General features: G+C 33.6%; 1 protein-coding gene across 1 annotated transcript; it reads right to left on the bottom strand.

The window, feature by feature from the left end:
- Positions 1-13,846: 13,846 nt before the first annotated feature.
- Positions 13,847-16,162, bottom strand: LOC119606554. The gene has a single exon (XM_037960104.1). It carries the CDS (start codon positions 16,112-16,114, stop codon positions 13,904-13,906), a length of 2,211 nt encoding a protein of 736 aa, XP_037816032.1. The 5' UTR covers positions 16,115-16,162; the 3' UTR covers positions 13,847-13,903.
- Positions 16,163-21,488: the final 5,326 nt, after the last annotated feature.

Here is a 21,488-nt window from a genome sequence, read left to right as displayed (position 1 = left end):
GGCTGTCTATAGTCTGGACTATAGGCTGTCTATTGTCTGGACTATAGGCTGTCTATAGTCTGGACTATAGGCTGTCTATAGTCTGGAATATACGCTGTCTATAGTCTGGACTATAGGCTGTGTATAGTCTGGACTATAGGCTGTCTATAGTCTGGACTATAGGCTGTCTATAGTCTGGACTATAGGGTGTGTATAGTCTGGACTATAGGCTGTCTATAGTCTGGACTATAGGCTGTCTATAGTCTGGACTATAGGCTGTCTATAGTCTGGACTATAGGCTGTCTATAGTCTGGACTATAGGCTGTCTATAGTCTGGACTATAGTCTGTACTATAGGCTGTCTATAGTCTGGATTATAGGCTGTGTATAGTCTGGACTATAGGCTGTCTATAGTCTGGACTATAGGCTAACTATAGTCTGGATTATAGGCTGTGTATAGTCTGGACTATAGGCTGTCTATAGTCTGGACTATAGGCTAACTATAGCCTGGGCTATAGTCTCTACTATAGGCTGTCTATAGTCTGTACAATAGGCTAACTATAGCCTGGACTATAGTCTCGACTATAGGCTGTCTATAGTCTGGACTATAGGCTGACTTTAGTCCGGACTATAGGCTGTCTGTAGTCTGGACTATAGGCTGTCTATAGTCTGGACTATAGGCTGTATACAGTCTGTACTATAGGCTAATATAATCCATAGGCTGTATATAGGCTATACTATATATAGATCTATATTCTGGTCTAAAGGTTGCCTATAGGTTTTTTATAGTCCGGACAATAGTCTAGTCTGCACTAATTTGTAATCTGTACGATAATCTGATATATTTTTGATTTGCTTTGGCCCGTCCAATGTTTTGATATTATTTGTTTTGTTTTTTTTTTTTTTTTTTTTTCATTTTTTGGAAGTATTTACTCCAAAAGATAAGACAATCATCGATCTCGTCGTCAATACAATAAATATCCAGTTTGAATTGGTAGAAATGAGTTAAAACCTTAAAATATCGATCACAATGCAAAACGCACGTTTCGGGCCAGATAACAAGCGAAAAAAACTACGTAATTTAACAAAAAAGAAAACAAACTAAAAGTATTGATAGAAAAAGTTTTAAAATTATAAAAAATAAGGAGAAATTATTAAAAATAAATATATTTGTTGCTAGTGCTAAATTCACATCTCTAATATTTGTTTGATTATTGTTTTACGTCATTTTTATGTTAAAACTTTAATATATTTTTAATTATTTATGATGATTTTTAGTGGTTACTAAAAATAATTTTATGAAAACATTAAAGGTCTTAATAATCTTAAAAAAAAACACTTATAAATTATTAAGAAAAAAAAAACAAATGTTATCTCTTTTAAAGACCTCTTGTATAAAGTGTAAAAGACAAGTACTTTTATCAAAAATTTAGGCTAAATCTAATAACTCTCATCATTTGCTTGTTCTTGCCCAGATTATGATTAGATTAAGCAATATTTGCTGGAGGTTGGTAACACAATATGAATATTGTTGCCAATATAGTAAAATTTATTTTCTTGTTTTTATGACTTTATTGACGTCAGTTATAATTTCTCGAAGTATTACGTGTGTTTAGGATTCATAAAATATAATTTTGTCATTTTTATGAGTTTTAAATTAAGACGATTATAATGTTTTTTATAAAAATTTTAAAAAATAAATGTTTATACATCGATTATAAAACAATAATACTAATGATGTTGATAATTATAAAATAATTAGCGGATTGTCTTTAAATAGACATAAAAAAATGGTGATTTTTTTTTTGACAGAATCAACAATAACATAATAATAGACCTGTTGTCTATTAAGTGGGTGTGTCATTTTTACTTTTTCAAACAAAAACCCCTTTTATAGTCACAATATAAACAAAAACACTGCAATTAATAAAAAAATAATTGATAAATTTTAAAACACGTGTAGACCAGAGATACAAGCCGATGGGAAATGAACGGCGGCGGCGGCGCAACCATTTTGGATCGGCGGCGGCGGCTTATTACAGAAAATATCGGCGGCGGCTAAATTGTCGGCTCAATTTAACTTTTTCTTTAGAAATTGACCTAATAAGGTTTATTATATTGGAAAATCTTTGTATAATAGTCTGTTACATAAAACCTGTCTCTATATAAGTATTTTTCTGCAGAAAATGGACATTTATAGTAGTTTTCACTATTTTAATATTAGCACAATATTGTGTGGCAACTCTTTTCAATTTGCCATAAGAATTTAAAATAGTGGCAACACCGTTCAATTTGGTGAAATTATGTTCTGAAATACATGTGTGATTCTAATCTTTATCAGCGGCTACGTTTAAGCCGGCTTAGCTTTTGAGCCGAAAGAAGTCGGCGGCGGCGCGGCTTGCAAAATATTACCGGCGGCCAGCCGCCGCCGATTTGAGCCGTCGCGGCTTGTATCTCTGGTGTAGACCATAAACTCACATAAATGACTTAAATAACAAAACCTTTCCCCCCTATAATTTCAAATGACTAATGTTTTAAACATTTTTAAATAAATATAAATTTTAATTATAAAACTTGCACATGTTTTGAGTAATTTATTAAATTAATCATATGATTTAAGTAAAATTCTTTGTAAAATAAAAACCAAACTCTTTAAACTAAAAACACTTGCCCTAAAACACGTACGCACCACTGGTATTTTCCCTGAATTCCTTAAATAGTAATATCTGCTCAGTTAATTATACTTATTTTAAGCATGACGTCAATGCTTCACTAAAAAATTAAACAAAAAAGATCTTGTGATTTTCAAAAACAAAAAAAAAGTCACTCTTTCATTTCACATTTGCTCTGAAAGCTCTTAAATAAATTCATTCATTATTTGTTATAGTTTATGTATTCCTCACTTCTATGGCATTCTAGCAGCTGGAAATTCTCATTAAAATAAAATTATCATCAAATTAATCTTTTGTGTATTTAAGCCCCTACACTCCTAGACAATCTCCAGCGGCTTATCAATGTAAAATAAAAAAAAAAAAAATTATAAAAATAAAACAACGCAAGTAATACATTAAATATGTCTGTAAAAATAACAGTTGAATTAATAGTTAAAACAAATCACGAGTTGTATTACTAATTGAGGAAGAGCAGCTAAGTCAGTAGAATTTTAAATAGCAAAGAAAACAAGATCTTGGTTAAGAAAAAGCTATAGGTAATAGAATATAGACAGCCTATAGACCAGGCTATAGACAGCCCATAATCCAGATTATAGACAGCTTATAGTCCAGACTATATACAGCCTATAGTCCAGACTATAGACAGCCTATAATCCAGACTACAAACAGCCTATAGTCCAGACTATAGACAGCTTATAGTCCAGAATATATACAGCCTATAGTCCAGGCTATAGACACGCTATAGTCCACACTATAGAAAGGCTATAGTCCTGACTATAGACAACCTATACTACAGAATATAGACAGGCTATAGAAAGCCTATTTTACAGGCTATACTCCAGACTATACACAGCCTACAAAACAGACTATAGACAGCCTATTGCCCAGACCATAGACAGCCTATAGTCCAGACTATAGACAGCCTATAGTCCAGACTATAGACAGTATATAGTGCAGACTATAGACAGCATATAGTGCAGACTATAGGCAGCCCATAGTGCAGCCTATAGAGAGCCTATAGTGTAGACTGTAGATAACCTATGGTGCAGACTGTAGACAGCCAATAGTGCAGATTCTAGACATCCTATAGTCTAATCTATAGTCTAGTCTATAGTCTAGTCTATAGTCTAGTCTATAGTCTAGTCTATAGTCTAGTCTATAGTCTAGTCTATAGTCTAGTCTATAGTCTAGTCTATAGTCTAGTCTATAGTCTAGTCTATAGTCTAGTCTATAGTCTAGTTTATAGTCTAGTCTATAGTCTAGTCTATAGTCTAGTCTATAGTCTAGTCTATAGCCTAGTCTATAGTCTAGTCTATAGTCTAGTCTAAAGTCTAGACTATAGTCTAGTCTATAGTCTAGTCTATAGTCTAGTCTATAGTCTAGTCTATAGTCTAGTCTATAGTCTAGTCTATAGTCTAGTCTATAGTCTAGTCTATAGTCTAGTCTATAGTCTAGTCTAGAGTCTAGTCTATAGTCTAGTCTAGAGTCTAGTCTATAGTCTAGTCTATAGTCTAGTCTATAGTCTAGTCTATAGTCTAGTCTAGAGTCTAGTCTAGTCTACAGTCTAGTCTATAGTCTAGTCTATAGTCTAGTCTATAGTCTAGTCTATAGTCTAGTCTATAGTCTAGTCTATAGTCTAGTCTATAGTCTAGTCTATAGTCTAGTCTATAGTCTAGTCTATAGTCTAGTCTACAGTCTAGTCTATAGTCTAGTCTACAGTCTAGTCTATAGTCTAGTCTATAGTCTAGTCTATAGTCTAGTCTATAGTCTATAGACTATAGTCTAGTCTATAGTCTAGTCTATAGTCTAGTCTATAGTCTAGTCTATAGTCTAGTCTATAGTCTAGTCTATAGTCTAGTCTATAGTCTAGTCTATAGTCTAGTCTATAGTCTAGTCTATAGTCTAGTCTATAGTCTATAGACTATAGTCTAGTCTATAGTCTAGTCTATAGTCTAGTCTATAGTCTAGTCTATAGTCTAGTCTATAGTCTAGTCTATAGTCTAGTCTATAGTCTAGTCTATAGTCTAGTCTATAGTCTAGTCTATAGTCAAGTCTATAGTCTAGTCTATAGTCTAGTCTATAGTCTAGTCTATAGTCTAGTCTATAGTCTAGCCTATAGTCTAGCCTATAGTCTAGCCTATAGTCTAGTCTATAGTCTAGTCTATAGTCTAGTCTATAGTCTAGTCTATAGTCTAGTCTATAGTCTAGTCTATAGTCTAGTCTATAGTCTAGTCTATAGTCTAGTCTATAGTCTAGTCTACAGTCTAGTCTAAAGTCTAGTCTATAGTCTAGTCTATAGTCTAGACTATAGTCTAGTCTATAGTCTAGGCTATAGTCTAGTCTATAGTCTAGTCTAGAGTCTAGTCTATAGTCTAGTCTAGAGTCTAGTCTATAGTCTAGTCTATAGTCTAGTCTATAGTCTAGTCTATAGTCTAGTCTAGAGTCTAGTCTAGTCTAGAGTCTAGTCTACAGTCTAGTCTACAGTCTAGTCTATAGTCTAGTCTATAGTCTAGTCTATAGTCTAGTCTATAGTCTAGTCTATAGTCTAGTCTATAGTCTAGTCTATAGTCTAGTCTATAGTCTAGTCTATAGTCTAGTCTATAGTCTAGTCTATAGTCTAGTCTATAGTCTAGTCTATAGTCTAGTCTATAGTCTAGTCTATAGTCTAGTCTATAGTCTAGTCTACAGTCTAGTCTATAGTCTAGTCTACAGTCTAGTCTATAGTCTAGTCTATAGTCTAGTCTAGTCTAGTCTATAGTCTATAGTCTAGTCTATAGTCTAGTCTATAGTCTAGTCTATAGTCTAGTCTATAGTCTAGTCTATAGTCTAGTCTATAGTCTAGTCTATAGTCTAGTCTATAGTCTAGTCTATAGTCTAGTCTATAGTCTAGTCTATAGTCTAGTCTATAGTCTAGTCTATAGTCTAGTCTATAGTCTAGTCTATAGTCTAGTCTATAGTCTAGTCTATAGTCTAGTCTATAGTCTAGTCTATAGTCTAGTCTATAGTCTAGTCTATAGTCTAGTCTATAGTCTAGTCTATAGTCTAGTCTATAGTCTAGTCTATAGTCTAGTCTATAGTCTAGTCTATAGTCTAGTCTATAGTCTAGTCTATAGTCTAGTCTATAGTCTAGTCTATAGTCTAGTCTATAGTCTAGTCTATAGTCTAGTCTATAGTCTAGTCTATAGTCTAGTCTATAGTCTAGTCTATAGTCTAGTCTATAGTCTAGTCTATAGTCTAGTCTATAGTCTAGTCTATAGTCTAGTCTATAGTCTAGTCTATAGTCTAGTCTATAGTCTAGTCTATAGTCTAGTCTATAGTCTAGTCTATAGTCTAGTCTATAGTCTAGTCTATAGTCTAGTCTATAGTCTAGTCTATAGTCTAGTCTATAGTCTAGTCTATAGTCTAGTCTATAGTATAGTCTATAGTCTAGTCTATAGTCTAGTCTATAGTCTAGTCTATAATCTAGTCTATAGTTTAGTCTATAGTCTAGTCTATAGTCTAGTCTATAGTCTATTCTATATTCTAGTCTATAGTCTAGTCTATAGTCTAGTCTATGGTCTAGTCTAAAGTCTAGACTATAGTCTAGTCTATAGTCTAGTCTATAGTCTAGTCTATAGTCTAGTCTATAGTCTAGTCTATAGTCTAGTCTATAGTCTAGTCTATAGTCTAGTCTATAGTCTAGTCTAGAGTCTAGTCTATAGTCTAGTCTAGAGTCTAGTCTATAGTCTAGTCTAGAGTCTAGTCTATAGTCTAGTCTATAGTCTAGTCTATAGTCTAGTCTATAGTCTAGTCTATAGTCTAGTCTAGTCTAGTCTAGTCTATAGTCTAGTCTATAGTCTAGTCTATAGTCTAGTCTATAGTCTAGTCTATAGTCTAGTCTATAGTCTAGTCTATAGTCTAGTCTATAGTCTAGTCTATAGTCTAGTCTATAGTCTAGTCTACAGTCTAGTCTATAGTCTAGTCTACAGTCTAGTCTATAGTCTAGTCTATAGTCTAGTCTATAGTCTAGTCTATAGTCTATAGACTATAGTCTAGTCTATAGTCTAGTCTATAGTCTAGTCTATAGTCTAGTCTATAGTCTAGTCTATAGTCTAGTCTATAGTCTAGTCTATAGTCTAGTCTATAGTCTAGTCTATAGTCTAGTCTATAGTCTATAGACTATAGTCTAGTCTATAGTCTAGTCTATAGTCTAGTCTATAGTCTAGTCTATAGTCTAGTCTATAGTCTAGTCTATAGTCTAGTCTATAGTCTAGTCTATAGTCTAGTCTATAGTCTAGTCTATAGTCTAAGTCTATAGTCTAGTCTATAGTCTAGTCTATAGTCTAGTCTATAGTCTAGTCTATAGTCTAGTCCTATAGTCTAGCCTATAGTCTAGCCTATAGTCTAGTCTATAGTCTAGTCTATAGTCTAGTCTATAGTCTAGTCTATAGTCTAGTCTATAGTCTAGTCTATAGTCTAGTCTATAGTCTAGTCTATAGTCTAGTCTATAGTCTAGTCTATAGTCTAGTCTAAAGTCTAGTCTATAGTCTAGTCTATAGTCTAGACTATAGTCTAGTCTATAGTCTAGGCTATAGTCTAGTCTATAGTCTAGTCTAGAGTCTAGTCTATAGTCTAGTCTAGAGTCTAGTCTATAGTCTAGTCTATAGTCTAGTCTATAGTCTAGTCTATAGTCTAGTCTAGAGTCTAGTCTAGTCTAGAGTCTAGTCTACAGTCTAGTCTACAGTCTAGTCTATAGTCTAGTCTATAGTCTAGTCTATAGTCTAGTCTATAGTCTAGTCTATAGTCTAGTCTATAGTCTAGTCTATAGTCTAGTCTATAGTCTAGTCTATAGTCTAGTCTATAGTCTAGTCTATAGTCTAGTCTATAGTCTAGTCTATAGTCTAGTCTATAGTCTAGTCTATAGTCTAGTCTATAGTCTAGTCTATAGTCTAGTCTATAGTCTAGTCTATAGTCTAGTCTATAGTCTAGTCTATAGTCTAGTCTATAGTCTAGTCTATAGTCTAGTCTATAGTCTAGTCTATAGTCTAGTCTATAGTCTAGTCTATAGTCTAGTCTATAGTCTAGTCTATAGTCTAGTCTATAGTCTAGTCTATAGTCTAGTCTATAGTCTAGTCTATAGTCTAGTCTATAGTCTAGTCTATAGTCTAGTCTATAGTCTAGTCTATAGTCTAGTCTATAGTCTAGTCTATAGTCTAGTCTATAGTCTAGTCTATAGTCTAGTCTATAGTCTAGTCTATAGTCTAGTCTATAGTCTAGTCTATAGTCTATTCTATATTCTAGTCTATAGTCTAGTCTAGTCTATAGTCTAGTCTATAGTCTAGTCTATAGTCTAGTCTATAGTCTAGTCTATAGTCTAGTCTATAGTCTAGTCTATAGTCTAGTCTATAGTCTAGTCTATAGTCTAGTCTATAGTCTAGTCTATAGTCTAGTCTATAGTCTAGTCTATAGTCTAGTCTATAGTCTAGTCTATAGTCTAGTCTATAGTCTAGTCTATAGTCTAGTCTATAGTCTAGTTTTTCTTTAGTCAAGTCTATTTCGATGTTTCCTCTTGCTTTTTTAGCTTGTTGTTAAAAGTTCAAAATTCTTTTTAAATTGTTTTATTATTTACCATTTTAAGAAATGATGTTAATTAATATATTATCACTTAACTTGTTTTTATTTTTCTTTTTTGTTATCTTATCTTAAAACAAACACACCCACAAACATAAAAGAAAACAAAACGAACAGATGAGAAAAAATTTTCCCCTTGGTTTTTAAAGATAATTTTTATTTTTTCAGTTGTTTTAAATGTCTGGCCAACTTTAATTATTTCTTTTTTTTATAAAAAAAATCTTTATCTTAATTAGTTTTATTATAAAATTTCAAAAATATGAACCGCAATAAGTTTTTTTTTATTAATTATTTACATTTAAAGATTTCCTTACTTTTAAGGGTGAATGTTGTTGACATTATGAAATATTTGTTTTGCTCTCTTAGTGTTTGTTGTCATTTTAAAGTGCATGCTTGGCAAGTAGGTTATCAATTTCGTTTGATTGTTTGTTATTGTAGTTATTTTCTTGTTTACAAAGCATTTAATTGGAAATGTTAAGAATTTTTTTAGTAATTTTTAGTAAATAACTTTGTGTATTATCTAATTTGGATATTTGGAGAAAAGAAATTAGTTTCTTAAAAAATTTAACTAAAAAACAAATATTTATTTTGTTAAAAAAAAGTTTTGAAAATTTTTACTTTAAGAGAACTTGTTTTTAACCAATTTTAGTAGAAAATAAATATTTACAAAAAAGCTTTTTGTTATGAAAACTTGTGTTCAAATATTTGTTCCAATTTTCTAATAAAATTTATAATTTATTTTCATTTAGTTTAAAGTTTTTTATCTTTATTTATTTTCTAAAATAAAATAGATTTTTTATCTAAAATAAATGTAAACAAAGCACAATGGGACTATTTAAGAACAACTTTTATTATTTGATTTCACATGCCGATTTTCATAAAACATTTGATTAATGTCTATTTTAACTAAATTACTATTTTAAAAAATTAGCATTCAATAAACTAAACTTTCTATAAAAACACACTCATTGCTACAACTACGTCACGAACTGTCAAGATGTTTTAACATCATGATGAATTAATTTAATTTATTTTCATTCTATTAGAAAATTATGTTAATTAAGTTGAAACTAAAATAAAAAAAAAACAAAAGACTTGTGAAATAAAAAGCAATAAATAAACTACAAATGCAAACTAATAAATTGTGTGAATTATTTAAAACAAACTCAAAATCATTTCAATAAACTGGTAGTAAAATATTTTTTTTCAAATCAGATTTTGCAACAAAAAAAAAACTAGAATTGACGTCAAATATCAACTTGTCAGTTTAGCTCTATAATAATTTGTACAGTATTGGACTGTGTCATAATAGAAATTTCAAATTTGATTATTTTTTTCATACAAAAAACTTTTTTTCATCACCAGCTGTAAAACTAAATTGGTTTCATTCCCTTTAACCTGTTCTAGTATTCTTCTTGTAGTTTTTTATTAATTTGTTTATAACAATTATCATTTCAGATCTTTATATATTATATATTCTATGCCAGACATATTGTTACTTTTTTTGTTGTATTTTTTATTAATGTTTATCATTTTGTTGTTGTTGTTTTTATTATTTTGTAGGAGTTTATTTTGGTTCATTCCTAATCTGCTGTATAATCGTTACTAAATAGTTGTTTTTTGCTGTTTTTATAGATTTATTGGTTTTTTATTTGATTTATTATAGATATTCCTAATCAGCTTCCTGTTATGATAATCGTGTAAAGGTAAAATAGCACAAACCCCTATTAGGTAAATGTTTCGAAGTGCGTCAATAGAGCCTAAATAAAACAGAAAGTTGGCAACACGTAACAAATCAAAAAAAAAAAATAACAAATAAACCATATAGTCTCTACACTATAATGTACTAGTTTAAAGATGAATATTCAATGGGCTAATCTTCAGACTTGGCTATAGTCTCGTTTATAGACTAGAATATTATCTATAGCCTACACTATAGTCTAGTCTATAGGCCAAACTATAGTCAGGTATTTGACAAGTCTGTAGTCTATTCATTAGTTCAGTCCTAGTTCAGTTCTAGTTCAGTTCTAGTTCAGTTCTAGTTCAGTTCTAGTTCAGTTCTAGTTCAGTTCTAGTTCAGTTCTAGTTCAGTAGTTCAGTAGTTCAGTTCTAGTTCAGTTCTAGTTCAGTTCTAGTTCAGTTCTAGTTCAGTTTCTAGTTCAGTTCTAGTTCAGTTCTAGTTCTAGTTCAGTTCTAGTTCAGTTCGAGTTCAGTTCTAGTTCAGTTATAGTTCAGTCTAGTTCAGTTCTAGTTCAGTTCTAGTTCAGTTCTAGTTCAGTTCTAGTTCAGTTCTAGTTCAGTTCTAGTTCAGTTCTAGTTCAGTTCTAGTTCAGTTCTAGTTCAGTTCTATTCAGTTCTAGTTCAGTTCTAATTCAGTTCTAGTTCAGTTCTAGTTCAGTTCTAGTTCAGTTCTAGTTCAGTTCTAGTTCAGTTCTAGTTCAGTTCTAGTTCAGTTCTAGTTCAGTTCTAGTTCAGTTCTAGTTCAGTTCTAGTTCAGTTCTAGTTCAGTTCTAGTTCAGTTCTAGTTCAGTTCTAGTTCAGTTCTAGTTCAGTTTTTAGTTCAGTTCTAGTTCAGTTCTAGTTCAGTTCTAGTTCAGTTCTAGTTCAGTTCTAGTTCAGTTCTAGTTCAGTTCTAGTTCAGTTCTAGTTCAGTTCTAGTTCAGTTCTAGTGTTCTAGTTCAGTTCTAGTTCTAGTTCAGTTCTAGTTCAGTTCTAGTTCAGTTTCTAGTTCAGTTCTAGTTCAGTTCTAGTTCAGTTCTAGTTCAGTTCTAGTTCAGTTCTAGTTCAGTTCTAGTTCATTATAGTTCAGTTCTAGTTCAGTTCTAGTTCAGTTCTAGTTCAGTTCTAGTTCAGTTCTAGTTCAGTTCTAGTTCATTAGTTCAGTTCTAGTTCAGTTCTAGTTCAGTTCTAGTTCAGTTCTAGTTCAGTTCTAGTTCAGTTCTAGTTCAGTTCTAGTTCAGTTTCTAGTTCAGTTCTAGTTCAGTTCTAGTTCAGTTCTAGTTCAGTTCTAGTTCAGTTCTAGTTCAGTTCTAGTTCAGTTCTAGTTCAGTTCTAGTTCAGTTCTAGTTCAGTTCTAGTTCAGTTCTAGTTCGTTCTAGTTCAGTTCTAGTTCAGTTCTAGTTCAGTTCTAGTTCAGTTCTAGTTCAGTTCTAGTTCAGTTCTAGTTCAGTTCTAGTTCAGTTCTAGTTCAGTTCTAGTTCAGTTCTAGTTCAGTTCTAGTTCAGTTCTAGTTCAGTTCTAGTTCAGTTCTAGTTCAGTCTAGTCAGTTCTAGTTCAGTTCTAGTTCTAGTTCAGTAGTTTTCAGTTCTAGTTTAGTTCTAGTTCAGTTCTAGTTCAGTTCTAGTTCAGTTCTAGTTCCAGTCTAGTTTCAGTTCTAGTTCAGTCTAGTTCAGTTTCTAGTTCAGTTCTAGTTCAGTTCTAGTTCAGTTCTAGTTCAGTTCGAGTTTCAGTTCTAGTTCAGTTCTAGTTCCAGTTCTAGTTCAGTTCTAGTTCAGTTCTAGTTCAGTTCTAGTTCAGTTCTAGTCAGTTCTAGTTCAGTTCTAGTTCAGTTCTAGTTAAGTCTAGTTCAGTTCTAGTTCAGTTCTAGTTCAGTTCTAGTTCAGTTCTAGTTCAGTTCTATGGTTCAGTTCTAGTTCAGTTCTAGTTCAGTTCTAGTTCAGTCTAGTTCAGTCTAGTTCAGTTCTAGTTCAGTTCTAGTTCAGTTTCTCGAGTTCAGTTCTAGTTCAGTTCTAGTTCAGTTCCTAGTTCAGTTCTAGTTCAGTTCTAGTTCAGTTCTAGTTCAGTTCTAGTTCAGTTCTAGTTCAGTTCTAGTCAGTTCTCGTTCAGTAGTTCAGTTCTAGTTCAGTTCTAGTTCAGTTCTAGTTCAGTTCTAGTTCAGTTCTAGTTCAGTTCTAGTTCAGTTCTAGTCGTTCAGTTCTAGTTCAGTTCTAGTTCAGTTCTAGTTCAGTTCTAGTTCAGTTCTAGTTCAGTTCTAGTTCAGTTCTAGTTCAGTTCTAGTTCAGTTCTAGTTCAGTTCTAGTTCAGTTCTAGTTCAGTTCTAGTTCAGTTCTAGTTCAGTTCTAGTTCAGTTCTAGTTCAGTTCTAGTTCAGTTCTAGTTCAGTTCTAGTTCAGTTCTAGTTCAGTTCTAGTTCAGTTCTAGTTCAGTTCTAGTTCAGTTCTAGTTCAGTTCTAGTTCAGTTCTAGTTCAGTTCTAGTTCAGTTCTAGTTCAGTTCTAGTTCAGTTCTAGTTCAGTTCTAGTTCAGTTCTAGTTCAGTTCTAGTTCAGTTCTAGTTCAGTTCTAGTTCAGTTCTAGTTCAGTTCTAGTTCAGTTCTAGTTCAGTTCTAGTTCAGTTCTAGTTCAGTTCTAGTTCAGTCTAGTTCAGTTCTAGTTCAGTTCTAGTTCAGTTCTAGTCAGTTCTAGTTCAGTTCTAGTTCAGTTCTAGTTCAGTTCTAGTTCAGTTCTAGTTCAGTTCTAGTCAGTTCTAGTTCAGTTCTAGTTCAGTTTCTAGTTCAGTTCTAGTTCTAGTCAGTTCTAGTTCAGTTCTAGTTCAGTTCTAGTTCAGTTCTAGTTCAGTTCTAGTTCAGTTCTAGTTCAGTTCTAGTTCAGTTTCTAGTTCAGTTCTAGTTCAGTTCTAGTTCAGTTCTAGTTCAGTTTCTAGTTCAGTTCTAGTTCAGTTCTAGTTCAGTTCTAGTTCAGTTCTAGTTTCAGTTCTAGTTCAGTTCTAGTTCAGTTCTAGTTCAGTTCTAGTTCAGATTCTAGTTCAGTTCTAGTTCAGTTCTAGTTCAGTTTCTAGTTCAGTTCTAGTTCAGTTCTAGTTCAGTTCTAGTTCAGTTCTAGTTCAGTTCTAGTTCAGTTCTAGTTCAGTTCTAGTTCAGTTCTAGTTCAGTTCTAGTTCAGTTCTAGTTCAGTTCTAGTTCAGTTCTAGTTCAGTTCTAGTTTCAGTTCTAGTTCAGTTCTAGTTAAGTTCTAGTCAGTTCTAGTTCAGTTCTAGTTCAGTTCTGTAGTTCTAGTTCAGTTCTAGTTCAGTTCTAGTTCAGTTCTAGTTCAGTTCTCGTTCAGTTCTAGTTCAGTTCTAGTTCAGTTCTAGTTAAGTTCTAGTTCAGTTCTAGTTCAGTTCTATTCAGTTCTAGTTCATCTTTTAAGTCGATTCCAAACAAATGTATACATTAATGTAAACAAACCCCGTCGACCACGTGAGTCTAACAACCCCTGCCACTAGCAAAGCTATCAATCCAATATTTACAAACTTTTTTAGGGGAAATCAACACTCAGTCAAACAAGCAAAGCTAACAAACCATTATGTTTAAACATGTTTGTTTTTAAAGAAAAAATTGCAAATATTAAAGAAGTTTTTCGCCAAACTTGGTTTCAAATACTTTTTATTTTATACAAAAACTAATAAAAGTTTTAAAATAAAATTGTTTTAAATAATTTTCTGTTGTTTTTACTACAAAACTATTTAATACTTTTCGGGAAATTAAATAATTTTAAATTGTTTGTATTAACATTTTAAAAAAGTAATAATAATAATGAAAACTTATTAACTAAAGCAATAAAAATTCAATAAACTTATAAACTAAAGTTTATAAACATTAAGAGATTTAGTTTTTTTTTCTTAAAATTTCTTAGAAACTACTGACTAGCTTTGGTTTGTGAAAAATTTTATACAATATTTGTAGGATCTACAGTTAAAAGGTTCGCCGACATACCTACCTTTTTGGAACGTTTGCTGGTTAAATGCTGATTAGCTAACATATCGGTGATGTCTTGACAATCTTCGGGCTGCTCGGGTATACAGAAATTGGCATCCTCATCACCGCTTACCGAACAGGTGGAACAGTCTGAGGTTTTGCGTTCCAATTGTTGACGCACACCATTAACTAAACATTCGGCTCCATCGAGAGCCGAAATGGTGGAGCCACAGTAGTAGAGGTTGCTGCACGAGGAAGAGGCTGAGATGTCAGAGTTATTGTCGAGCGCATCTTTTTCGGTGCCGGAGGTTTCCAAAGAGGAACGACGTCGCCGCAAACGTTGGGCACGAAAATACTCGATTTCCTCTAGGGTTATGCCGCAAGTAATATCATCTGAATAGTCGGAGACCACCACAGAGGGAGTGCGTACAAAACGTACACCCTGCATTTCACCGGGAAGATAATCACTGAAACAGGACTGGGAGGACTCACGTCTGGAACTAAAACCCGAACCGGGAACTTCGGGTATTTCCACCACTCTTTCTTCTAGCAATACTTTAGTAGGTATTTGGTTTTGGTTTAAATTTTGAGCAACACTGGGCACAGGAGTATCCATTATAGGAGAATCGGGCAGTAAAGTGGGTTCGGCTAAAGGCAGCAGAGCAGGTCTTAAAGGCAAATCGGTAACCGTTAAAGTCATTCTTCTTTTCTGCTGATTAGGTTGCGGAGCCTCAGATACATCCATGGGTTCATCTACCTCCAAACCCAAAGCCGAATCACTGCTAGCAGATCTGGCCACTTTATCCTTATGCTTAGTGGCTGGTATTCTTTCTATAGCCGTGTTGGTAGTGCGTATGGAGTCATTGTCATCATCGGAAGAGTAAGGGCTATGGCCTATATTACAGCCTTCATCCGAGAGAGGACTGTGTCTTTCTACCATGGCCTCCGATTTGTTGTGGGCTTTAGCCTCTGCTTGCGTTTTAGTTTGTGGCAAAATCATGTTGGCTTTAAAATCGAAACGCTTGGCTAATTCTTTAACTCTAGGAAATTGCAATTTTTGTGAAAAATTTTTAACGTTTGCACTTTTTAATTCCTTGGGCGTTTGCTGCTGTTGTTGTTTCTTTTGTAAATCCAATTTTCTTAAGGCCACTAAGGAGGTTTGTTTTAAATCCACTGACGACTCTTTGTAGCTATTACAGTCCCTGGGTATTTTCAATTTTAAATTATGCTGTTTTTTCAAAATTCTTTTATTCAAAGTTTGCACGTTATTTAACGTTTTTAATTTCACTGTTTGCGTGTTTAAATCTTTAAAGAATTCTTTTTTCAATTGAGCTTTACGTTCTGATAAACTTTTAAATTTCAGCTCTTCTCCACAGTTTTCTACATTTGCGTTTGCCGTATAATAATCCTTTTGTGTTTGTTGATCGCTGGTCTTTTTATATTCCAGTAGTTCACATTGAAAATTGTATTCTCTAGCTTTAAATGCGTCTAGATCTACAGTTCTTTGATAACTGTCGTCTAAAGGTTTGTTTATTATGTTTTTATGCCTCAGACGTTGACTGAAATTTTGTAATAACAATGGCTGTTGTACCGTTACTAGTAAATTCTCTCCCTTAACCTCTTCTCTCGCTTCCAGCTCTTTAGATTGTTCAGTAACAAGTGCTAGTGCTTCGTTAACTAATGATAAACTCTCTCTGTTAACTTCGTTTAAACTCGGCTGTTCATTATCGTTATTATAAATGTGAAAATCATCAACAATTGTATTTTTTCCACCTTCACAACAATTGTTCAATGTATTCGTTTGAGCACTTGTTGTCGTTGCTATAATTGCTGCTGTCGTTTTATCATTTTGTTTACTCTGCTGTTGCTGTTGTGGCTGCTGCTGGCCCAAGCCGGAGATCGTCGTTTTGCTTACGTCGTTTATCATTTTACCGATTAGATTACATGTTTCGTTTGACGCCTTTATTGAAGTGTTACTATCGTTGTTGCTGTTGTTTATAATTGGTTTCACCATTAAATTTTTATTATTATATAGTTTTCGTTGTTGTTGCCTCAAGGTTATGGTCTGTTCTTTTGCTGGTTTTTTCACTAGTGTCCGTTTTTTCTGGGTATCTTTTGTTATATTAGTTAATTTATTATTTATCTGTTCATTGGGGTTATCTTGATCTTTGGGACTCATCATAATAAAAGTATTTAGAAAATTTTATCTAGTTTGGTTTTTGTAGGTCATCTAGAATGAGATATTGGTGAGGGGTAAAAGATTATTTCGTGTGTTGAAAAGTAAAATTGGATTATATACACTTATTGTGGATACTCTGAACGAAAGACGTTATTCGGATCTTTATTGGATACTGAGATCATCATACGAAGGATACATTGATCATCGGAGGATACTCCGATCATCAAAGGATACTTCGGGCATACCAGGATACTCGGATCATAAGAGGATATTCTCGACCACAGGCATTATACCGATTATCAATGAAAACTCTGATTATCAAAATATACCTCGACCATCAGAGGATATTCCGATCATCAATGGATACTCTAATCATCAGAGGATACACTTACCATCGGAGGAAACTCTTCTGATCGACAGTCTTTATCCCGAACATCAATGAAACATCGGAAGATAATCTAATTGACATAGGATACCTTGATCATCAGAGGATACTCTTTGGGCATACCAGGATACTCGGATCATCAGAGGATATTCGCGACCACAGGCGTTATACCAATCATCAATGGAAACTCTGATTATCAAAGTATACATAGATCATCGGAGGATACTCTAATCATCAGAGGATATTTCGATCATCAATGGATACTCTAATCATCAGATGATACTCTGATTATCGGAGGAAAATCTGATCATCGGAGGATATTCTGGCCGACAATCTTTATTGCGAACATCAATAAAACATTAGAATATACTCTGATTGACATAGGATACCTTGATCATCAGAGGATACTGTTTGGGCAGGATACTCGGATCATCAGAGGATATTCGCGACCACAGGCGTTATACCAATCATCAATGGAAACTCTGATTATCAAAGTATACATAGATCATCGGAGGATACTCTAATCATCAGAGGATATTTCGATCATCAATGGATACTCTAATCATCAGATGATACTCTGATTATCGGAGGAAAATCTGATCATCGGAGGATATTCTGGCCGACAGTCTTTATTGCGAACATCAATGAAACATCAGAATATACTCTGATTGACAAAGGATATCTTGATCATCAGAGGATACTCTTTGGGCATACCAGGATACTCGGATCATCAGAGGATATTCTCGACCACAGGCGTTATACCGATCATCAATGGAAACTCTGATTATCAAAGTATACATAGATCATCGGAGGATACTCTAATCATCAGAGGATATTCCGATCATCAATGGATACTCTAATCATCGGAGGAAAATCTGATCATCGGAGGATATTCTGGCCGACAGTCTTTATTGCGAACATCAATGAAACATCAGAATATACTCTGATTGACATAGGATACCTTGATCATCAGAGGATACTGTTTGGGCATACCAGGATACTCGGATCATCAGAGGATATTCGCGACCACAGGCGTTATACCAATCATCAATGGAAACTCTGATTATCAAAGTATACTTAGATCATCGTAGGATACTCTAATCATCAGAGGATATTTCGATCATCAATGGATACTCTAATCATCAGAGGATACACTTATCGTCGGAGGAAACTCTGATCATTGGAGGATATTCTGATCGACAGTCTTTATTCCGAACATCAATGAAACATCAGAAGATACTCTGATTGACAAAGGATATCTTGATAATCGGAGGATACTCTGATCATCAAATGTTACTTTAATCATCAGAACAAAATCTAAATCTCAAAGGATATACCTGGATTATCGGATGATACTCTGATCATTAATAGATATTACGGTCATCAATGGATACTCTAATCATCAGAGTATACTCTGATCATAAGAGGACAATCGGTTCATCAGAGGAGATTCCGATCGAAAGAAGATAGTCCGATCATCAATGGATACTGAGATCATCAGAAGATACTCATATTACCCTGATCGTCGGAGCATACTCTGATCATCAGAGGACACTCTAATCATCAGAATATACTCTGATCACCAGATGATATTCCGATCATCAATGGATACTCTAATCATCAGAGAAATACTCTGATCATGAGAGGATACACGGATCATCAGAAGATTGTCATATGTTATTCCGATCTTCAATGTATACTCTGATTAAAAGAGGATTCATTGATCATATTCCGAGCATGGAAGATATTCTGACTATCGGAAGATAAATAGGGTGTCGGAGGATACTCTGTGAATACGAGAATACTCCAAGTATCGGAGGATACTACGAGTATCTGCGTACACTGCGATTATTGGGAGATACTTCAAGAGTCGGAGAATACTCCGAGAAATAGAAGATATTCCAAGCATTAGATGATACTCCGAATATCGAAAGATAATTTGAGTGCCGAATAATTCTCCAATTATTGAAAGATACTTTGAGTGTCGGGGAAAACTCTGAAAATTTGCAGATATTTCGAGTAAGGATGAAATTCCAAGTATCAGAAGATTAGTTGAGTGTCGGAGCATACACCAAGAATCGGAGAATACTTCGAGTTTCACAGAATGCTTCGAGTATTGGAGTATACTTCGAGTTTCAGAAAATACTCCGAATATCGATGGATACTCCAAATATCGATGGATACTCCGAATATCAATGGATACTCCGAATATCGATGGATATTAATCAAGTTTAAAGAATATCCGGAGTATTGGAAACTCCGCAAATCAGAAAACTCTCAGAGTACAAGGCAATACTCCTAGCAAACTGCGAGTGTATCAGAAGATACTCCAAATATCCTAGAATACTCTGAATATCACAGGATACCCAGAATATCAAAAGATTTTCCTATTTTAAGATGATACTTCGAGTATCGAAGGATACTCCTAGTTATGAAGAAGTATCTAAAATAACTCTAAGTATCGGGGATTATTACGAGAATCGGAGAATACTCAAAGTCTTGAAGATTCTAAGAGCAAGATATGATAAAAGGGAAACTGCGAGTAACAAATGATACCCTTAAGTATTAGATGAACCTCCTATAGGAACAGAGAAGAAACCTACGAAATAACTTTTTCCCCTAACCAATATACACATTTGCTTTAAACTAAGTAGACATATCATGATATACTATTTATTGTTTTTATACGCTGCACACATTCTATTTTTTCCAATAATAATGAGTTTCAACAATTCTCGTTTTACTCTACCGTTTAATTTAATTTATATTTTTTTTTTTTTGTTATTTTATTAGTCATTTAAAAGACATGACGTCAAATGTATAGCTTAATTTGATACACACTGAGAGTATCACTGATCTGTTCGCTAAGAAAAATATTGCATCAGAGGCTTTTCACATAGTCTCTCATACACACACACGCACTCACACAATCCATACGTAAGTAGTCGTCTGTCAGTCACCCAGTCGTCACGCTTCTTTAGTAATAATATATGATATTTACGTTAAATTTAAACATTTTCAAACGATTTAGTTCAATTCATATTAATTCTAGCGGCATTTTTAGTTTCATCAAAAATCTCTGCTCTACGGCTGCTATGACGTACTATGATAATAATAATTTTTTTTTTCGCAAGTAGTTTTTAATATTTTATTTTAGTCATGGGTGTATTTTAAATTGCTTTTACGTAAATTTCTCATTTATTGTAGACAGACACGGTTTCACTGACATCCATTTTTGGACTTTTGAACTCATTCAGCAACATGTTTTATAATTTGTTAATGTTTAAAAGAAATCATTCATTTATTATTCGCCTAAAAGACCGACTGACAAATTTTACTTTGTTCTTTCTTTTTGCGTAAATTGCATTTGTGTTATTACGTAGTTTTAAACAAATTATCTGAAATGATAAGAGAAAAAGTAATAAAAATAAATTAAATAAATTTAATTACAGCAAGGTTGCCAATCATAATAATTAGCAAAATAAAATACAATTTAAAAAACAAAATATTTGAAATTTTTGTTATGTTGATAATGCTTAGTTATTTCAAGTGTTAGTGGTTAAATTCTAATAAAGATTATCTTTGAAAAGTAGGGCCTATTCAGACAAGGGGAGAGTGGTTCTCAGCGTTAACCGCAAACATGAGTAATTTATAATTTGATTATGATAGCACCAATAACGTCAATAGTTTTGAGTTTAAAACTTTAGATTATTTTTATACTCTTCGTAATGACAGGAAATGAGTTTTAATAAATCAATTAGTTCAGTTCCAGTTCAGTTCTAGTTCAGTTCTAGTTCAGTTCTAGTTCAGTTCTAGTTCAGTTCTAGTTCAATTCTAGTTCAGTTCTAGTTCAGTTCTAGTTCAGTTCTAGTTCAGTTCTAGTTCAGTTCTAGTTCAGTTCTAGTTCAGTTCTAGTTCAGTTCTAGTTCAGTTCTAGTTCAGTTCTAGTTCTAGTTCAATTCTAGTTCAGTTCTAGTTCAGTTCTAGTTCAGTTCTAGTTCAGTTCTAGTTCAGTTCTAGTTCAGTTCCAGTTCAGTTCTAGTTCAGTTCTAGTTCAGTTCTAGTTCAGTTCTAGTTCAGTTCTAGTTCAGTTCTAGTTCAGTTCTAGTTCAGTTCTAGTTCAGTTCTAGTTCTGTTCTAGTTCAGTTCTAGTTCAGTTCTAGTTCAGTTCAGTTCTAGTTCTGTTCTAGTTCAGTTCTAGTTCAGTTCTAGTTCAGTTCTAGTTCAGTTCTAGTTCAGTTCTAGTTCAGTTCTAGTTCAGTTCTAGTTCTGTTCTAGTTCTGTTCTAGTTCTGTTCTAGTTCTGTTCTAGTTCTGTTCTAGTTCTGTTCCAGTTCTGTTCTAGTTCTGTTCTAGTTCTGTTCTAGTTCTGTTCTAGTTCTGTTCTAGTTCTGTTCTAGTTCTGTTCTAGTTCTGTTCTAGTTCTGTTCTAGTTCTGTTCTAGTTCTGTTCTAGTTCTGTTCTAGCTCTGTTCTAGTTCTGTTCCAGTTCTGTTCTAGTTCTGTTCTAGTTCTGTTCTAGTTCTGTTCTAGTTCTGTTCTAGTTCTGTTCTAGTTCTGTTCTAGTTCTGTTCTAGTTCTGTTCTAGTTCTGTTCTAGTTCTGTTCTAGTTATGTTCTAGTTTTGTTCTAGTTCTGTTCTAGTTCTGTTCTAGTTCCGTTCTAGTTCTGTTCTAGTTTTGTTCTAGTTCTGTTCTGTTCTAGTTCTGTTCTAGTTCTGTTCTAGTTCTGTTCTAGTTCTGTTCTAGTTCTGTTCTAGTTCTGTTCTAGTTCTGTTCTAGTTCTGTTCTAGTTCTGTTCTGTTCTAGTTCCGTTCTAGTTTTGTTCTAGTTCTGTTCTAGTTCTGTTCTAGTTCCGTTCTAGTTCTGTTCTAGTTTTGTTCTAGTTCTGTTCTGTTCTAGATCTGTTCTAGTTCTGTTCTAGTTCTGTTCTAGTTCTGTTCTAGTTCTGTTCTAGTTCTGTTCTAGTTCTGTTCTAGTTCTGTTCTAGTTCTGT

This window comes from Lucilia sericata, unplaced genomic scaffold (assembly GCF_015586225.1).
Source record: "Lucilia sericata isolate MDLA Ls3-8-SP2 unplaced genomic scaffold, ASM1558622v1 Contig000601F_arrow, whole genome shotgun sequence".
NCBI classification, from domain to species: Eukaryota; Metazoa; Arthropoda; class Insecta; order Diptera; family Calliphoridae; genus Lucilia; species Lucilia sericata.
The sequence above is the reverse complement of the archived record's forward strand: the minus strand, read 5'-3'. Positions and strand labels throughout refer to the sequence as shown.

Bases quoted from the DNA above. Each gene is read 5' to 3' on its own strand.
- LOC119606554 (XM_037960104.1), bottom strand. From the start codon at position 16,114: ATGATGAGTCCCAAAGATCAAGATAACCCCAATGAACAGATAAATAAT.